General features: G+C 46.1%; 1 protein-coding gene across 2 annotated transcripts in view; it reads right to left on the bottom strand.

Moving 5' to 3' along the window:
* The window catches only part of CCDC90B (coiled-coil domain containing 90B), a 110,910-nt gene that overhangs the window by 75,071 nt on the left and 14,246 nt on the right, over positions 1-21,593 (bottom strand). For both annotated transcript variants that reach the window (XM_078658482.1, XM_078658481.1), the window contains one exon: positions 11,637-11,756. In XM_078658482.1, coding sequence (XP_078514608.1) covers positions 11,637-11,756 — 120 coding nt within the window. The remainder of the gene's footprint in view (positions 1-11,636; positions 11,757-21,593) is intronic.

Raw genomic sequence — 21,593 nt, 5'->3', positions numbered from 1 at the left:
CTCCTTAGTGTTAGTGTCTGCATGTCTATGTCATGTCTCTGTGATGTTATCCATGATTCTACCTGTTGCTGTTCAAGGGATTTATCAGGGATTTATCAGCGACCATTGACCCTTCCGCTGGTATCACTGCTCTGTGCTTTTGCTCCTGTTCTGCGCTCTAGTCTGCACTGCGCCATTTTCATTTTATTCTCTGTAACTGTGCCATTTGTATTTGTATTTTATTTCTCACTGCCTCTGTTGCCCTGCGTCGCTTATAGCGCCCCTGCCACGCCCCCTTCAGCTTCTCTCTGTCCCGTTCTTCCCACCGCTGCACCCCTGCGGCCCCGCCCCCGCGCTCCCATTCGCCGCCCATGCCCCCACCTCCCAGCTGTCCCTCCCTCCCACATCCCCTTATATGGCAGCCGCTGTATGGCCGCGCGCAGCGGGTGCGCCAAAGGCAAGCCCGTCTGCGCCTGTCCGCGCCTGGACCGCGCCCAGCGCCAGAACCCCTGGACCCTGAAGACACCACGACACCCAACTACACTACGACGCCAGCACCCTCCACGCACTTAACCCCGAGCGAGAACACACATGCTACCAGGCCACCCCGAAGCGCAACCAAGGCGCCTTCACCTGCCGGAACTGCAGATTCACCAGTATCCGACCAGCACAACCACCAACCAACGAAGCCAACCACCCGAGGTGCATCCTCCTCAACACCCACTCCGCCCGCAAACACGCCGTCGAAATCTGGGACCTCCTCAACTCGACCGCCCCAGACGTCGCCTTCCTGACTGAGACCTGGCTGACCCCTGCCTCAGCAATAGACATCACCATAGCCATCCCGGAAGGATACAAGATCACCCGCAGAGACCGCATCAACGGAACAGGAGATGGAATTGCCATCGTCCACAAGAACATCCTCAGCATCTCGACCAACACTGACGACACCCTCAGCATCGCACTTCCAGCTTCACACCGACCCCCAACACCACCCTCAGAGGAACCCTCATCTACAGACCCCCCGGACCCAGACCACAGTTCAGCGACTCCATCACCGACCTCATCAGCAACCACGCCCTCGCCTCCACTGACTACATCCTCCTCGGGGACCTGAACTTCCACCTCGAGAACAACAACGACGTCAACTCCACCACCCTGATCGACAACCCCGCCAACCACGGAATCAGACAGCTTGTGACAACACCCACCCATGCCGCCGGCCACAAGCTAGACCCCCATCTTTTCCGCAAGCCCCCACGTCTCCTTCAACCACACCACCGAACCCCACTGGACCGACCACCGCTGCGTCCACTTCACCTTCAAGAAGCCCACCTCACATCGCCGCAACCAACAGATGCCCCGTCGCTGCTGGGGAAAAGTCACCGAAGAGCAGCTAGCCACCGCCCTCGCCCAGAGCCCACCAGCTGACCCCACCGATCCCAACACCACCACCCTCCGAAAGTGGATCAACGACTGCGCCAACACCCTCGCCCTGCTCAAGACACCCTCAAACAACCACACCAGCAAGAAAGCCACCTGGTTCACTGAAGACCTCAAAGCGTACATGCCGGAAACTGGAGAAGAACTGGCTCCGCGAACGATCAGTAGACAACTACACAACCCTCAAGAACGCCACCCGCAGACACCATCAACTCATAAGAACCGCCAAGAGGACCGCATTCAAGGACTGCATGGATAACAACGCACACAACAGCAAAGAGCTCTTCAGCTTAGTTAAGGAACTCTCCAACCCCAGCTCCAACACCAACGACATCCCCCCTTCGCAGGACCTGTGTGACTCACTGGCCACCTACTTCCACTGCAAGATAGCAGACTTTCACGATACCTTCAACGTCACGACCACCCCGCCAACTATCGAGACCACCACCGCTACAACCACCGGCCGCCTGATCGCATAGTCTAACATCAACGACAATGAAACCATCAAGACCATGAACTCCGTCCACTCTGGATCCCCGTCTGACCCATGCCCACACCACGTCTTCAACAAAGCTAGCACAATCATCGCACCCCATCTCCGGAAAGACATCAACACCTCCCTCGAGACAGCAACCTTCCCCGAGAGCTGGAAGCACGCCGAGATCAACGCCTTACTCAAGAAACCCAAGGAGGACCCCAAGGACCTCAAGAACTTCTGTCCCATCTCTCTGCTCCCGTTCCCGGCAAAGGTCACCGACAAAATTCGCAAACAACTGACCCGCTACCTCGAGGACAACAATATCCTGGACCCATCCCAATCAGGCTTCCGCAGCAACCACAGCACCGAAACCGCCCTCATCGCCGCCACCAACGACATCAGGACCCTGCTCGACAATGGAGAAACAGCAGCCCTCATACGCCTGGACCCGTCAGCCGCCTTCGACACGGTCTGCCACCGCACACTACAAACACGCCTACACAATGCCGGGATCCGATAGAAGGCGCTATACTGGATCACACCGGCAGACCACAGAGCGTCCGCCTCCCCCTCTTCAGCTCCACCACCACCAAGATCACCTACGGCGTACCCCAGGGCTCCTCTCTCATCCCAACGCTGTTCAAAATATACATGGCACCCCTCACCTCCGTCGCCCGTCAGCACAACCTCAACATCATCTCCTACGCCGACGACATCCAGCTGATCATCTCCCTTACCAAAGACCCTCACACCGCCAAAACCAACCTCCATGAAGGAATAAAGGCTGTCGCCGGATGGATGAGTAACAGCTGACTGAAGCTGAACTCGGACAAGACGGAGGTCCTCATCCTCGGCTCCAACCCCTCAGTATGGGATGACTCCTGGTGGCCGACATCACTGGGAACAGCCCAGACACCCACTAACCACGCACGCAACCTGGGGGTCATCCTTGACTCCACCCTCTCCATGACTAAACAGGTCAACGCCATATCCTCATCCTGCTTCAACACCCTACGAATGCTCCGCAGGATCTTCAAGTGGAACCCCACTGAAACAAGAAGAACAGTAACCCAGGCCCTCGTCACAAACAGGCTGGACTACGGAAATGCCCTCTACGCAGGAACATCAAACAAGCTCCTGAGACGGCTGCAACACATCCAGAACGCCTCGGCATGACGGATCCTCGACATCCCCCGTCGCAGCCACATCACACCGCACCTCAGAGACCTACACTGGCTCCCCGTCAACAAGAGAATAACCTTCAAACTCCTCATCCACGCACACAAGACCCTCCACAACGCCGGCCCAGCGTACCTCAACAAACAACTCAGCTTCTACGCCCCTACCCGGAAGCTCCGTTCCGCCGACCTCGCCCTCGCCAGAGTGCCGCACAACCGGAGAACAACCGCCGGCGGCAGATCCTTCTCCTACCTCGCCGCCGAGACCTGGAACACCCTCCCCACCAACCTACGGCAGACCCAAGATCTCCTGGCCTTCAGACGTCTTCTCAAAACTTGGCTCTCCGATCAGTAGCAGCACCATCCCCCCCTCTGCCCCCCCCCCAGCACCTTGAGACCCTCACGGGCATGTAGCGCGCTTAACAAATGTCTTGATTGATTGGTTACCTGGAGGCTGAGCAGGAGTTTATCTGCTCCTGGTGGGGTTTCTTACCAGATTACATTTCTACTTGAATGCTGTACCGGACCATCTAATCCCAAGAATAAATATACTACTTGAACATTACAACGAGGAGTTTTCATCTTTATTTTACTGAATTTAACACTGGCGACGATTTAAGGGAGAAACCATGTGTGCATAAGAAGAAACTACCAAAGAAACTAGAAGATACTATCTCAACTTAATGCTCAATGCTTTCTTTGCCCCACCGGTGTCTTCTACATCAGACAGCCAGACATAAGTGAGTGTTGATGTGTGTTTTGGGACACTGCCTACACGTTGGATGTTAGATGTTGGAATTTGCATCTTTATGCTGACATTTGATCTGAATGACTTGGAAGTTGTACACAGATGCGTCGGGCTGACTCATGTTAAAAACAAGGAGTTTGTTCAACCTAAGCTCTAGCATGTATCGTCAAGTAGTGCTGTTTTAATGCGCTAAATTGTGGGCTAATCGTAATTCTGATGAACATTATTAGCGTGACCGAGATGGACTTTTTATGATACTCAACCCATTGGATGATTACCTATGGTCTCAGCTGGTACAAGTTGTCCTTTGTGAGGTTTTCGGGGGTGATGTGTGTTTTGATCTGCACTTGGCCCCAGTGTGCCTAGATTTTTTTTTAGCACAATTTGGAGGCACGTTTGCGCAGTTAACAGTTGATAGAGACTTTGAAAACACACTGTGTATATGTGCTTCGAGCCCCGCAATGATGCCTTCGTTGGACTCTGTCTCCTCACGTAATCGTATACAAGCATATTGTACCTTCTTGAGGATGCCTGTTACCCTGACGTGCCTCGAGCCTTCCGGTACAACGTGTGCTGTGTGACGCCATATTTTGGTGGGCGGCCGCATATTCCTTCTCTCTGGTGGATCCAACCACGCTCTGCAGCCAAACACGCCGTTTTTTTGTTGTTGGTTTTTTTGCCGCACTAAAGATCGGAATGACTATACAAAGTGCTTCTGTCAACCTTTGTTTTGCCTTTCAGATCGGAGAATACTTAACTTGGTTGCGAGAGACAGTTCAATATCAAGAGAGACAGTTCCATATTAAATTTTTGACAATACTGCCACCTTGTGGATTTTGACGTAATCCGTCCTACAGAGCAGTTTCAACTTGTTTAACTGATTGGGATTTTAGTTCGTACAACTTTCAACTGTGAAGACAACTGTGACTACTTTTATTATTTTGATTTGTGATGTTTAAGATGCTGTGAACAATTTTGCATATTTCCTAAGTTATGCAATGTGTTGTTTGCGCTGTAATTTACCCTTGAGTGCATTATTCAAGAACTTTGCGTGAAGGATTTGCCTACTTTATAATTCTTGTTTTAATTTACAGTGTATGTGTGTCAGTCATGACATTCCTTTTAAGTACTGTGATGTGCTAAATATCGATTTATATGCTCAATGCTTATAATTCTGGTTCTAGGTTATATATGTATGCTTTTCCAAGTTCTTTTCTGTGTGGATTTGCAAGTGATGTATTTTGAAATAATTGATTCTATTATTGCCTACTTTACTGGAGCCACTTTTGTGCTCAACCTCCGTTGAGGTGCTTATTTTCTTTCATTTTGGTGATGATTTGTAGGCGTTATACTTATTGGAGTCATTTATGTGCTCAACTATCTTGAGGTGCTCCAATTTGTTTTCATGCTTAGTGATGATGAGCTAGAGTGATGCTCAAGTTTTGATATTTATTTCTGTTATCAACCACTTTATAGTGCTCTATTGTTAGAGGTGTTCATGTGCTTGCTACTAGGAGCCGTAGGGGCTCAATTTTATTGTCATTTCAGATTAACCACTTATAGTGCTCTCTGGTTAGAGGAGTTCATCTATTTACTGTGAGGAGCCGCATGGCTCAGTTTATTTGGTGATTTTCTGTTACTTACTGTGAGGAGCCGCAGGGGCTTCGTTTTATTCTATTGTTAGAGAAGTCATGCATTTTCTGTGAAGAGCAGTTTTATTGTCATGAACCACTTTTATTGTGCTCTATTTTTAGAGGCGTTCACGTATTTACTGTGAGGAGTTGGGCTCATTTTTTTTTTTTTTTTAAAAACCTTTATTGTAGCATTCAATAAAAATACAAGCATGGGCCTACAACCGCAGGGGCCGGCCGCTAAACAAAATTTAAGACCCCCTATAGCACAGTACAACACAGCTCATCAGCGGACAGCCCTGAGGTCCGGCAGCGATACAGGATAGAACTTGTATTAGAATGCACAACTGAGTCCCAGGATGAGACAAAGGTTCCATTTTATATTATTTAAGAAAGGATCAGGTGCCATGCAATCAAACAGAAGAATACGGGGGACAGGGCAAGAGACAGGATATGCACGTAAGAACTGCTATAATGGAACATTGGCGCCAAAGCATACGGATCGATGCAAACGACAATACAATATACATTAAATGTTGAGCGCCAGTTCTCAGGGCCTGCCCTCCCGGAAATCAGGATATCATAAAAGCATAAGCACTAAATACAAGTACACGATAAGAACCCGAATGATTCACAAGCTATACTGATCCTTTAAGGAAGAGAAAGGGAAGGAAAGAAAAAGGCCATAGAAATAAAAAAAGGCAAAAAAAAAAAAAAAAAACGTCCCAACCCCCCACCCTGCACCCCTGCAAATGGCTACAGCCTAACCCCACTAGCAGCGTGCCTGTCGCCCCTGATAACTAAAAACCCTAAAAGTAGGAAAAAGAATGGAGGAGGGCTTATCCATTTGGGCTCCCAGCCCCTTTAGTCCCCCCGCCAGAAACAGACACCCCCTATCACTAAAAGACCAACGTATGACAACACTTATAGAAAAAATTAGGGGCCACTGTTATACACCGCCCAGCCGTTTAGAGATCAAACAGTTGCAGGTCGAACACCCGTAAAAGCCACTCTAACCCGTCCCGACCTAGTTGATCTTAACCTTGGCCCTTCCGAATCAGCACACAAACCCCCCCCAGCGAGACCCAAAGACACACAAAGGAGTAATAGAGGAGAGGGAAGTCATCAAGAATCAAGCTATGGCAACTCGTATGCAGTGAGTCCACAAGAACTTAAGACGCAGAAGACCTCTCCCTCTTAGATGGACAGTCCCAATGTATCTTGCCCAGGAGTTGGAAAGTCACCATAAAAGGAGAAGACGACCACAGAATGAACGGAGAGTCAAGAAGAAAAGTCTCCGGGAGGGGAACGCCTTTCGATACCTCCAAAGTCGATAGTGGTGGAAGGTTCGGCAATACCCTGACGACCTCGGGGACACCTTCCTCAGGGCACCATCCGATGGTTGCGATACTTGCTTCCTCACGGGGTTCTCGCACATAGGCAAAATGGCCGCGGTTTGAATGGCTGCAGATTGCTGTTCCAACAATAAGGCTGGGTCCGGTTCTGCCAGGAGCATCTCAGATAGGCGCGTGTCCAATTTGCACAATAAGACATCCACATGTGAATGAAACGCCCTAATTTCTGCCAATATTGACCTCAGCGATGGCTCAAGCACCGTTCGATCTATAATCTCACACCCGACACCAATCACAATCACCTCCCCGGGTGAATCTGGCATCCTCAGGGGGGACAAACAGGGTCACGAACGTGCAGATGCGGAGGGTGACCAATCTTTATTCGCAGCCACGGTCAACCCGGTTAAGGCCGCAGGCCGGAGACCCCGACCCACCGAACCCCGGCAGGCCCAATACCGGGTCCGCGGGACGGGGACCCCCACCCGCAGCCAACAGCGAGCAGAGTCACTCCTCCATTGATGCTGAACAATAGAAACGATCGCCGCCAAATTCGGGCTTAAGCGAAGCCTCCACTCCAATTAACCGGCCCCAGCCTGGGTCTCCCGGCCGATGTTATTGCACTGCAGCCCGGCTGTGAAAGTACTCGAGGCCCCGGCTTCACCACTGGAGTACGCCACAATCTTCAACTCGATGTAACTTCGTCAAACCAGCCGATAAAAGTTCCCGGATTTCACCATCGGAGTGCGGAACAGTTCATGTACACAAAGGCTAGGCGTAAAATCAGGATAATGTACAGGATATTGCGGTGGGATACGGAGGTCGGAGGAGCCGGGAGCCTAAGCGACTATCTCGTTCGCTGACGTAGCTCCTCCTCAGGGCTCATTTTTATTGTGCTTAATTTTTAGAGGAATCGAAAATATTAGAACCTGAGGAGTTTAAATTTCATTTTCCATCTACGGTACTGAGCTATACTGTACTTTTGCTCATTTGGTTTTGAGAGGTTCAGTTTTCATTTTGTGGATTTGTCATCTTATAGACTTTACCACATTTACTTATGCTTACATTCTTTTGTTAGCTTACGGTGCTTGTACAACCTTTGTACCTGCGCCCTTTGGTCTTACCTCTTCTTTCCACCATGTTGAAGAGGGTGTTTATTTCTTGTGCGTTTATGTTCTTTCTTTCTTCTGCCTTTCTGCTTCAGCCATCTTCTGTTTTATCTTATTCATCTTTTCAGTCAAAGGGGGAGGTGTGTTACATCCTGCTCTTCCTCCCTCTTTGTCCCTCCTTAGTGTTAGTGCCTGCTCGTCTATGTCATGTCTCTGTGATGTCATCCATGATTCTACCTGTTGCTGTTCAAGGGATTTATCAGTTACCTGGAGGCTGAGCAGGAGGTTATCTGCTCCTGGTGGGGTTTCTTACCAGATTACATTTCTACTTGAATGCTTTACCTGACCATCTAATCCCAAGAATAAATATACTACTTGAACATTACAACGAGGAGTTTTCATCTTTATTTTACTGAATTCAACAACACCCCTAGGTAAAAGCAAATGCACAAGGTACATGACCCTTAAACGCACCCCTAAGTAAAACAAAAGTACAGGATTCACAACCCCTCAACGCACCCCTAGGTAAAACAAAATTACAGGGTACACAACCCCTAAACGCACCCAGGACCGGGTACACAACCCCCAATGCAAAGTCCCACACTTTATAAGGCTAGACAACCATACATCGCACAATACAAAATAGGCTAGAGATTAATGATAGCCTCACTAGATCAGCACAACATAGGCAGAACCACACCCAGTAAGAATAAGGTGTACAAGATAGCAAACTAAGCACTGCAAGCAATAGCACGTGGCATAAGCAACAACACACCCAGCAAGAACATGGCATGCATGGCAGCAAACTCAGCAAATTCGAGCACGGCGTATATCACCCATGTCAGCTAAATTGAACAAGGCACTTAACTACATAATAGCGAGCATGTGGCATGCATGGCACACAGTAGCATATTGATAGTTAACCAGCACAACATGTGACCTGAAAATATGAGAAAGGAAGAAAACTACCTACTCAGCACAGCAAATAAAAACTCATATGCATGCTATGTACCCAGCAATGGAACAACTTAAGCTTTAGACTCGTTCCATTATCAGGAACTAAAATTAAGACAGAAAGAAAAACCTGTTTCACTTCACAGTCCCCTAGTAGGATAATCTGCTGTCGATGACTTATGAAGAACCCAAACACCCACTCGCAGTTGAGCAGTTCCATACCGTCACAGAGATTCTCGTCTTCAATTTGTGGAGAGTTTTGCATAACCCCGTGGTAGGTCATCAATGTCCCTCTGACGTTGCAACATAGTGTACGGAGAAGCACGCCGCACCCAATGCGAAAACTTCTGTCTCGCTGTGACTAAACAACAATCGACTTGTGACTTCAATGCGGCAATGCTGCTAAGGAAAATTCTTCTACACAGACGCTTTCGGTACTTGCTGTACTTCTAGCTGAAACGCAACCTCAGGCAGCAAAGATGGCGGCACGCAGGGTTGTACGGCGTTGGGTGGCTCACAGCGAGTACGTGCTCCCACAACGTCACAAGACAGCACAATGTCGTGGGACAGCTTGCGCTCCAACCGATAGGGCCCACTGTGTGCTTCCAACTGCTCTAGCAGATTCATGCAACTTCAAAGCAGCAGGACATAAGGCTCCAATCTTACACAGCAATTCCCAGCAGCCACTGTATGTCACAAACAACTCCACAAAAGTGCATCCAAAAGCATACATTTTGTAGTACTTGGATAATGAAGCTGCTAGCCTACTCTACATCAGATCAGTTCACGTCCAGGCAGCGGGTTGTTTGGTGGTGTGCCAGTCTTTGTTGAAGCCAGAATCACACCCTGGTAGAAAGATGTTTAAAGGTTTGCCAATCTTTTTGGTTGACAGATTTACGCTTTAATGGTGGGTTGTCCGGTGGAAAGGACACTGGTGAGGCTTACAAGGCGTTGTTCTTCACCTCAGGTTCTTCAGTAGTTTCAGGTACAGGTAATCTTTCACAACATGCAGATTATTTTCGCCAAATCTTCTTTTAGATCCCATCCTTGTCACCATTGATGTAATCCAAAAGAAGTCCAGAGATAGCCATGAGGTAAGTTGTAAGTAAGAGGTTTATTAAGCTTAGTTACTTGTCAGGTTTGGATGGTAGGTAGAAAATATGAAGTTCAGCCCCACCAGGAGCAGCATCCTTGCTGCTCAGCCCACACACTTTAACTGTCTCTCTATCAACCTCACGAGACACTCCAGCATTCCACTACCTCATCAAGCAATCCAACATTCCACACACATCACATTCATACTGGTTGAGGAGCAGGGAACAAATAGCTAAGGGGAAAGGATGAAAAGTAACATTACAAGTTAGAACACAAACCTTCATGCGAGAGGCATTCTCGGAAAATACATCATGCTCATAGTCCTCACTGTGGACGCACACTATGTCTGTAGGCGCAGTCTGCTAAAAGGGTTGCCTGTCTTTCTTTAATCCTCAATATTTATTTGAAAACATTTTTGGAGTGTTTTAAAAATTCGTAAACTTCCCAAAGGGCTTTAGTGTACCATAGAAGCTATTAAAATTGTGTTGATTGATCAATGGCTTAATGTAAATATCCATTAGCAAACATGAGCAAATTTATACAGGGCATTTCAAATCACAGTACTAATGTAAGTAGTGATCTAAGGCATGGGAAAGAACATGGTATTCTTTAAATGAAAGTTAGAAAAATATCTCCTTCACTCCTGCAGTATTTCAACTTTATGCAACTGCTACAAACTTTTATACACCATCACAATTAACTTACCAAAGCGTCAAATAACAAAACTTTAAGCAAAAAATGTGTTTCATTTTTAAGGCCGAACACATGAGCATGTCCCAGTAACCCTAAACTTTAAATACCAGAAGTCAAGAGTATTCAAATCAAAACTAAATGGTAGTAAGACAGGAAAAGGACACACTTTCACATATATACTTTGGCTTCTAATTCTTGATCCAATATCCATATAAAATATAGAAATTTCTAAGTACTATTTTACGCATCTTTTTGTCAACATACCTTCTCTAATCGTAAGGGCTGTACTTGAGCTAATTATGTGGCTGTGTATTGAATATGTGACTATGTTCACACTTCCCTTCACAGGACGCATCCCGGTTGGTGTTTTTGAATAACAGTGTTGAATATTGGAGCTGTCAGGGGCAAACTTTACATCTCTAAGAGTAATTTCTCATATGGTCTGACATTTTGACATAGAAAGTAAAGGAGGTGCACAGTATTTGATTTGCAAGGTTTTCTGTTGTATTACTGTCAGCGATGTCATCAACAATAAAAGAACACAGTTGCAAATACATAATCTCGTTAAGTACATCACAAATAGTAAGCAAAATTTAATCAAACCATTTCGCAAGTACAATCAGAATAGATTTAATAGTTTAATGTGTACTATGTAAACTACTTTCTATACTACTATGTATTTAGAGTTACAGACGTTTAATGGGGGCAATCATAGTGCATAGCTGGCAGATCCATGCTATGATCTTAGTTTGCAGAAGCAAATAATGTTGAAGTGCAGCTCTGCTGCTGAAATAAGTAACATATGTTATAGCATATTCCTCAACCCCTTTTGGCTTTCTATCTTACTTTCAATGAATTAGAACATGATGTGTCTCTAGGTATGAAGTAGGAGTGGATCTGGAAATAAACAATCTTCTAAAAGTTATGCTACACGTATATATTTGGGAGGGTTACCCTACCCATCACCACTACTTACCATTAGATTCCAGGTCCTGAACCAAGGCGTGAGTATCAAACGTTACCTTCCTCTGTTCTAAAGGAGTTATTTCCACTCTTCTCATTTCATAAGTTGCAACAACTGCTGAGGTCAAAACTCCTGGAAAATTGCAAATTCGCAGTGGTCAAATATATCCGTTTGGGCTTTTATACAAGTTTCAACAAATTTCGATAAAAACATCACAAGCAGGTCCATGAAATGAACAGACATACAATCAACACAAGAAATACAATTAAAAGAGCTTTACATAGCTAAAAATTGATTTAAAAAATAAGCACTCTGGAAGAACCTGTTACTGTTAATATAAAACGAACAGCATAATTAACCGTTCTTACATTGCTTTTATACACATGAGAAACCAATGACAAACACATAATCAAGAAATTTATTAGATTGTGTACTTAATTTTAGACAAATATTTTTACGATTTTTTTGTTCAAATATCTTTATTGCTCATTAAAAAAAGAAATACATTTGTAGTACAGTAGCAATTTTTACGATTTATTTGTAACATTTGTGGTCTTTCGTTGGTCGTCAACATTACAAACCATTTGTCCGTGTTGCAGTTTATAAGTAAAATAATTATTTGTGGTGTTTTTACAGCATCTGACACTGCAAGAAGTAATTTCTTACTGTTTACAGAGAAAATGACCGCTCTGTGTGGGTACTAGGAGCAACAAGTCACATAACCGTGAAAGCAAGTCATTTTAGAGAGAAGTTTTGCAAAACAGATTCAAGGACACTGTTCCACCACTAACTTAGAAATCATAACAAGCATTGACAAGACATCGATAGGAATGTATCTTATGCCAGGTGCAGTCTTAGATGCCACCATAGGGGGCGTGGCCAAGATGCCGGATGGATAGGACATGCCTTCTTGTCCCTCCATTGCCACCGCCGACTGGGGCATGTCAAGCACCCTCCACAGCACAAAGCACATGCCCTACGATGCTTCACCACACCCTGGAAGTGGTCTGGCACCTGGAAGCGTTGCGAGAGGCAGTGGGTCCCACTTCTAAGCTGGTTCTGCTCTGCTGTCGCAGCTGCCCAATGAAACGCGACATGGCGGCGGCTTCTGCACAGTAAGACCCGCGCTGGCCACGACTTGCCTGCATCGACTCTGACGACCTCTTCCAGGGACCAAAGTGAACTCCCCAGCGATCAGGCCTCACTCCTGACCAGAAGCCCCAGGGATACTCTCCATCAGAGACGGCCGTCACACGACCCAGTACACCAACGCGATGGGCTGCATTGCAGCTGGCCCTGGCCTGCAAGATGGCAGCAGCCTTGTAGATCAGGAGTGGACCGTGGCCCCGCAGGGACAAAACCACACTGGGCCCGGCTGTGGCACTGGGAAGACCCCCATGGCTAGAGACCCTTGAATACTGGGCAACGCAGGGAAAGCGGATCCAGGCCGCTAGGTGCTGCAACAACGTAGCAGATATGATGCTTATTACGGCCTCAGTGCTAATCACCAGTCCTGCTGAGGCTTGCCCAGATGCCCTCACCATAGCAGATGCCCCCATGGAGAAGCAGTGCAGTTCGGACCTGACACGTGCATCGTAGCAGCCCCTTGAGATCACAACAGCTGGCGGGGCATCAACACCCACCGGAGCCTTCGCAGATCCACCACAGGAGCCTGCTGCCCCCTGCGGGGATTTCAGCTGTGACAATAGGAGCTGGCCACAGTTGACGGAGGTGAGAGAGGAGCAGAGGGGGCACGTGACGAGCACTGAGACCCCTGGGAACAACGTGCAGACTGGATGGACGACCTGAGCTGCGGCTGTTGTAGGCCCATCAGGGTTAGCCTGCACCTCCCCCCTCCCCCCACCGAGACTGTGCTTAGGCACCCAGCAGACAGTAGGGGGGAGAGGGCCGGGGGGGGGAGGGGAGAGCACAAAGCAGACCCTGAAGGTGTCCCTCTGCCGGCAGAGACTTTGCCCAAATACACTGGGCTCCTACATATTTGATAGACTTTCGCCTCGAGGCGCTTGATTAGAGCTCTTCCCCCGCCTCACTGCCCATCTTCCTGGGGACTCTTGAGGTTGAGAAAACCAGAGAATGCCCGTCCGGCCAACATTCTGGCATGCGCCCATGACTTTGAACTCAAAGAAACCATACTCTGCAAAGCCAGGGACCTTCATCCTTTGCAATTCTGCGGGCATAAGCTGGTACTCAGAAACTAAGACTTTCGCCAGGTGAACACCTTCCTTTGGGACAAGGGCATCACTTAGTCCTGGGGACACCCATTCCGCATAGTTTTTCACTGGGAGGAGAAGCTCCATCAACTTCGATCCCTGTCTGAGACCTGTTAGGTGCTGCCATTGAATAGTCTACCCAGGGCTTTAAGAGGGATGCAAAAACTGGGGGTCGCTCAAAGGGACGTGGCCAGAGTAATTAGGGGCGTGGCTTCAAAACACGCAAAAAATCTGTGTTTAGCATAGTGTGCCGCCCGACTTGTATTTTGTTGTTTCTGTCATTGCATCCAGATATGTGATACAACTAGTAACATCATACCTACAACAAGTAAGGACTATTGGCTTTGTAAATGGTTATTAGTTGTATAAGATAAATAAGCTGCAACTATGGCTTGTTACATATAATATTGAAAAAGCTTCCAATTAAAGCCCTAGTATCCCTATCACAATGTTGCTGCTCTTGCGTTTCTGGAAGGGAAATCCAGAAGGAAAATGACTCTTTAAAGGATTTCCCTTCCCCCACAACGCTCACCTGGCATGACGTCATGCCATAACTTCTCCACTAGTGAAAAGTGAGGAGTGCGGGCAGCGCACATCGATGGCCTGCTGTCTCGAAACAGGTCTCTATCGGGCTGTTTTGCGCCCTTGCACTTTTTTCCGGACTGCAGTGACAGCAAACTGCTGTCACTGCAGTCCGGAAAACAAGCACTGGCATAGCCAATAGGTCTGCTTTTGGGACCTTATAAGTATTTAGTTATGCAGCACAGTATCCTTGGTGCAACAACATCAACTGTTGCTTGGCTAAACACTCATAAGGTCCCAAAGGTGAGACCTATAGGCTATGCCAATGCTTGTTTTTCTGCAGTTGGCATGTAGAAAACACATAATCAGTGAGCACAAGGATGATTTCACAGTCCTCAGGCACTTGGAGTAGATGTCAAAAGATAGCCTGTACATAGGCCTCTAGCTGAGCCTTGGATAGTGGTTCATAAAACTTTATTTCGATTCATCAACAGAATCATAAAAGCATACATTGTTAAAAACACCAATACATTTAGATTATCTGAACTACTATCGCAGATTTCCATTTGAATGATAATTTACATATAATTTCCTTAACATTTAATTTTGAGATTTAAGTTCCAACAAACAAGGTAAAGGACCCAAAAGTGCTTGTGCCATAAAATCATCAAAGGCTGTATTGCTATAGCTAACAGAGACCTGACATATTAGCATCTGTTATTACATGGTACTACCACTAAAACTGCTCAATAAAGTTTTCTAATGTCAAGTGCCAATCTAATAAAACTAATCATAGCACTACATATAACTGCAGTTGACATCAAATACTCATATCCTTCTTTGTAGTTACACGGTCTAATATTCAATAGGACAGGTTTAATAAATCGGTTCTTGGGTCTTTATACAAGGAACAAAAAAAGAACAAGATGCAACGTACATTGTGGTGTTTTATTATCACATGGGCAAGGTGGTACCCTCTCACGCCAACCCCTTGCTTTGGAAAAGCAAATAAAAAATGCAATGTTTCCGATCGAAATCTTGTTAAATAGAAACGCCATTGCGTATGCACCGTAAACGATAAATAAAACTGGTGCCGCAATTTACCCCTATAATATACCGTTTCAGCATTATTTTTTAACATACCCAAGGTGGAACGATAGGCGCCTTTTATTTCCATCTTTGTATCCTTCTGGATAGTTTCTGGGTTTACATATATATGTCCTAAGCCGATCTTATGGAGGGTTTCCTTCACATATAACAACCATGGGATTTGCATCGCATAATCGAGTTTAACCCCTTCGGCACTGATGACGAGCTCAGCTCGTCATCAGTTGCGCCGCTCGCACGCTGATGACGAGCTGAGCTCGTCATGTAACGCGGCTTTTTGAAAAAAGCAGCGCAGCGTGAAAATAGCCCCAGCGCGCATGCGGTTAATACAATCTTTCAAAATTTCCTTTGAAAGCTGCATATCTTCCGACTGCCAAATTTTGCCCCATAGGAGTAGAGGGGAAACATGGATAGTATCACTCACAAATTCTATGCCCATCTGAGTATGGCAAAAGATATTAGAAGAACCAGTTGGAATTGATAAGAGACGCTTTAAGAACTTGTTTTCCATGACTTGAATCTTGGTAGATCCATGTGACCCCCACACCCCAGACCCATACATTGCAACAGGCAAGCATTTAGCTTTATATAGGGACATCATTTCGGCAATCGGTTTTTGACCAAGTTTGCTAGAAAAACGAATAAGGGCCTCTATGGATCGTGTTGTCTTTTGTACGCGGGCTAATATTAATGGGTCCCAGCTCAAAGTTTTGTTAAATAGATTTCCTAAGTAGTTAAAATTTTCGACTTTCAATGGTTTGATTTTCTACCGTGAAGCTACGGGTTTTTGACCATTTCGGGCCACAGACCATAGCAAATGACTTTGAGAAATTAACCCTAAGATCTAAATCCTGCATAAAGTTGTTAAATGCATTCAAGCAAGTTTGCATACTATTGGCAGTTAGGGTCATTAACACAGTGTCATCAGCATAAGATAACATAGGTATATATTTGTCATTTACTTTAGGAAAATCTAAACAATTTTTCAACAGAAAACTTTGCAGGCCATTTGTGTAGACTAGAAACAAGAAAGGGGCCAGGATACAGCCCTGGCGTACCCCTTCAGTCGATGGGATTGATTTGGTCTTCTCTCCCCCTGGACCGAATCTAATTTTCACAGTAGTTGCAGCATGCAATCTGCGAAGCAGGGTAATCAGGGGTTCTTCAAACCCCATGGCCTCCATCATCCGCCATAGTTTGTCCCTACATACAGTATCAAAGGCACTGGACAAGTCCAGGAAGGCCAGGTGAATCGAAACACCCTTGGCCCTCATGTACTTGCCCATAATTAAGGCCAAATTTAGGCACTGCTCTGTAGTCCCCTTACCTCTCCTAAACCCGTACTGTGAATCCACTATAATGCCCGATGATTCAGCCCATGTTTCCAGGCGCGCTAATATTACCCTTCCCATCAATTTACAGGACGCATCTATTAGCGAGATTGGCCTATAACAGCACGGGTCGTTTTTGTCGCCTCTCTTAAAAATTGGTACGACTACCGCCTCCTTCCATGAAGTTGGGATACGCCCTACCACAATCGCTCTAAAAACATTAAGTAACAGTGGAGCCCACATATCGACATTGTATTTAAAGAGGTCTAGTGGAACTGCATCTGGGCCTAGGGCCTTTAAAGAAATACCTTTCCCTATAGCGTCCTCGACTTCTGAAAGAGTGAGAGAAAGGCTAAGTGTTGATGCAGAGTCGAAATTAAAATCACCATGCCCATTGCTATTAACTAATTGAGAAACACCTTTTGGATTAAAAAAAAATTGCGTAATGGGCCTCCCACGTCCCCCCCGTTATGTGGGTGACCATATTGCCTTTGTCCTCACTGTTTAGGAAGGGACGATTTATTACCTCCCAGAATAGCCTACTGTCTCTAAGATCCGAGGCTTTTTCCAGGTCATCCCATGACTTCTTTTTTAAGTCTATTTTCCGTTTAAAAATAGTGTCCTTGTATGCTTTCCTTGCACTTTTGACCAACTCCTTATCCCTCGGTACTTGGTGCAATGCCTTTGTTAATGACGTTTGTGCTGCAGAACACGCAGCATCAAACCATTTATACTCCCTTTGTTTTCTATCACCCACCCTTTTGAGTAGGTGCCCTGCCACATTTCCACAAAGCATCTCAAAATTCTTAATTACTGTTTCGGGCTCTGCGGTAGGCGTTAAGCAGATATCTATCTTTGAGATATTTGCTTTAAAGATCTCTTCCTCCAACTTTTTTCCATCCATCCTGTCCCACTTCAAAGTTACGCCTTGATTCTGGCTGTATTTCATTGGCTGTTCACGAGTCTGATTCCTCTCAATCATCGGACACAAATTCAAAACTAAAGGGTTATGGTCACTTGCGGGGTTCACTTCTATCTGAAAATTTTCGACAAAATGTATATATCTACTAGAGACCATAGCAAAGTCAATTACACTCATTTCACCCCTTGTACCTAAAAAAGTTGGTACTGGGAGCGATTTGGAAAAATATGCCATATCCAAAATACACACATACCCCAGACCCACTAAATTTACATACGGTACAATTGAAATCTCCTACCCACATAATAAACATCGAAGAGAAACTTTTAGTTGCTTTAGCTATTTCCTCCTGTAGTTTGTCGATAACAGATGTGGCATGCGGATCAAAGATATTGTAATACCAATTAATCAAAATCAAAGGGACTGGAAATAAGTTCACAACTAAAAGCAGCTGATACCAGGGGGAATCCACTAACATCAATATTTTTACGGTATTATACTTTACAGAGATAGCGGTCATTAATCCGCCCTTTGCCCTTCCCGCCGCTGAGGATTCAGCATTGACCTTAACAAATTTAAACCCATCCAAGCTCTGATCATTTCTGCACCAGGTTTCCTGAAAACAGATAATGTCAAAGCTTTTTACATATTTTAACCATACCTCATCCTGTAACCTACGAGAAAGGCCTGCTATATTCCATGAGATCAAACGGAATGCACACCCGTCCAATTGATTGCTTGATGACTCTCGCTGTGTGCTTTCTTTACATTGTGTAGTGCTTACATCCAATTCAATATTTTTGCCCCCACCTTGGCCTGTAGCATAGTGATCTATCAATGGTGTATCACATGAATTCATAATTCTATCAGCCACTATTCCAGTCCCTGCTGGTTCTTCGTCTGACCATTCCCTTACCAGCATGGCAACCCCGCCTATTTCATCCATTTCTATGTCCCAGGTGGAGGCTTTCGGTTGTCAATCTACCCCATACAGCCCCATCAGTGGTTCAAACCCATTTCTGAGTGGCAAATATTGCTATCTAGTTGATTTTCACAGAAGAGTCCCCACCTACGTTGATTCAAAATTGGACGAGGTGCACCACAATTCACATATGGGTAAAAATAATCTACACCCAATGATTGGATATCACCCAGTCTGCCATACCTTGGTTCTCGCCGGATGTGATCAACCACCCAAGGGTCTCTGAAGTTGATGATAATACAATCACCTTCAAGATCCTTGGAACTAGGGCCCACCCAGGCCACCCGTCTGACATTTAAAATCTCTGTATTAACAGATGGGGGAAGTCTGCTATTTTTATTAAGCCTAAAAATTACTTTATTCCTTAAATCTCTATGCGATTCAGATGATTCAGGACTAATAGCTGGTACCCCCGTCAAAATACTTGTAAATAGAACAGATTCCGGGGGGAGGTTTACGAATGGGACCCTCTTTACAGGCTCTTCTTTTTCTAAAGGTACACACACCTTTGCCTGTTCTTCCACTGGTTTTAACAGAGGTGCCAATTTGGGAGCAACCACCCTACCTGCCCCAGTACCTCGAGCGCCTATAGCCACTATCTTATTTTTCTCAGGGCCTATTTGAGAATTCTGGTTAACCAAAGTTGAAGGGGCCAATTGGATAGTTCCCGTAGGCTTTGAAGGTGCTGGTGCCATATTAATAGGGGCTTTAGTACTTTTACTCTTTGCAGCCTTTACCAACACCTCAAGCGTAGAGGTGTTTGCTATTACCAGCTTCTCTATTTGATCAAGCTTTACATTATTTTGCTTCGTTCTTTCCACTAAGGGCAGTAATAATGACTTCATTAGTATTTCCATTTTGGCAAAGAGTTCCTCATTTATATTATTTTGAATGGGAGGTTGGGAAATATCAAGAGATGTACCACTCAGTCTAGGAGACTGGGATTCATCCGCTAGGGGATCACTCATATTTTGCGTTTTTGATGATTTTGCACAGCCACCCTTCCTATGCCCACCCCCTCTTTTCCTTTTGCCTATTTTTAATGTAGCAACTGGATTTTCCCTCGCCCCCAACACCTGACTTTTTCCATTCGCAATAGGTCTTCCTTTTGGCGATTAATCAGAGACTCTGCGGCTAGAGCCACTTGATACAATACTAGGTGTCATTAAACTTAAAACAGAGCAAGCCAATGAGTCATCAGGACCCGCCAACAGGGAGCAGGGGGAGATCGGGTCAGCGACAACCAAAGGATCATTTCCTCTACGGTGTTCCGGGGTTGTCGATGACCCTATCATACCCAAAGAAGAACGCTTCCCTGTTAAGAGATCTATGGACAGGCGTTTTTCTGTGAAGGGTATTTCCTTTTCTAAAATCACAGTCGCCCGTTTAATGAAATTGTCCAAAGTCCCGGTGGCTGATCCCCGTTAGTGTTGAGGGTCACCTTTCTGCCTCTACCTGAGCGCAAAGCCATCTTAATAGGATAGTTACCATCACTTGCACTAACAGGGAAAGTACAACACAATGAATCTCAAACAGTATGGTCACGTGTTAGACAAATTAACAGTACCAGATATTGACAGAGGGGTGGCCCAGCCTGGCCTCAATTGCCCTCAGACGGCCTCAGACGGCCCCGCCCTTTGCCCGGGCTTAGCCCGGCTGGTCCCGCTTAACGCGGAAGTGGCTATAGATTATATGCAGGGAGGAAGGGGCGGGAAGAGGCCCCAGCTGCAGCGGTGATGGGCGCGCTGTGCAGGCTGGTCCTCGCAGTCCCACCCGCGTTGATCCTCAGCTGGCCCTAATCGGCACAGGCAGTCCCAGCCACGGAGTCCACGAAGCTCAGGAGAATAACACTTCAGGCGGTGAGCACGGGGATGTTAAAAATATTCAGGTTCTCATAAAAGATTAGGCACGGTGATTTTTGAGCAAGTCAAGGTCCCCTCACATGTACGGCTACGAGCGGCACCCCTTGGATAGTGCCTTTGCAACACCTTGCTGCAAATTAACCTTTTTCAATTCCTTCTCTAAGAGTTAAATGTCACTCTTTATAGATGGAGTCTTTAGTTCTGAGATTCCTGCCTGCTTTTCTCTGCTACGTGATGAGACTTTTTTTGCAAGATTAGCATTTTCTTTTGATGGACCTCATTTTAGGGGCTTTTGGTCATGCTGCTGCCCTTACAGAGAGTTCAATCTGTAGAAACTCAAGGTGTCAATTCAGATATTCTCCGCAGTTGAACCAATGAAGAGTTTCATTAGAGTCAACAAACCAAACAAACTGGTTTAGGAATATCTGAATGTCAAACATGTCAGACGCAAAGTCACTGTGTCCAGTTAACGGAGGTCCAGGAGTCAAAGTTTTGAAGCACCTAATTTAGTATCCGAAAGAGAGGAACTAATTTGGGTAGAAGGCTTCAAAATGGGGGGATGTGCAGTCCAAGGAAGGGCAAAATTGATCAGGTTGGATGCAGTGAGGGTGTTGGGGGGGGGGGGGGGGGGGGGAGGATGGCAGGGGCTGCGAGGTTGCCAGGCCCTGGCCACGAAGGGCATTTCTTATCCTCCTAGGGAATAGAGACAAACCTCATTGCTCACAAGGATGGTTAGTTCTAGTGAAATAAAAACGAAGTGGCAGTGATCCACACTATAGTGGGCCATTGGTAATATCGCTTTCCTGGCTGAAAGGAGGTATCAAAGTAGCAGGGGTGGAGGGCACCAGATAACCTTTAAAGTCCCCCCTTCTTTTTCTGATAAAGGCTCACACTTTAAAAGCTGCAGTGTCTCCTCTTACACAGGGTGCCCGGTACCCGGAAACATGCTGACAGCAATCAGGGCATCAACAACCTGCTGTTTGCAGCGAGCTGAACCTGCAACCTCTAGCAG

Source organism: Lissotriton helveticus, chromosome 8 (assembly GCF_964261635.1).
Source record: "Lissotriton helveticus chromosome 8, aLisHel1.1, whole genome shotgun sequence".
NCBI lineage: Eukaryota > Metazoa > Chordata > Amphibia > Caudata > Salamandridae > Lissotriton > Lissotriton helveticus.
Note: the sequence above shows the minus strand (reverse complement) of the source record. Positions and strands in the feature narration are given on the sequence as shown.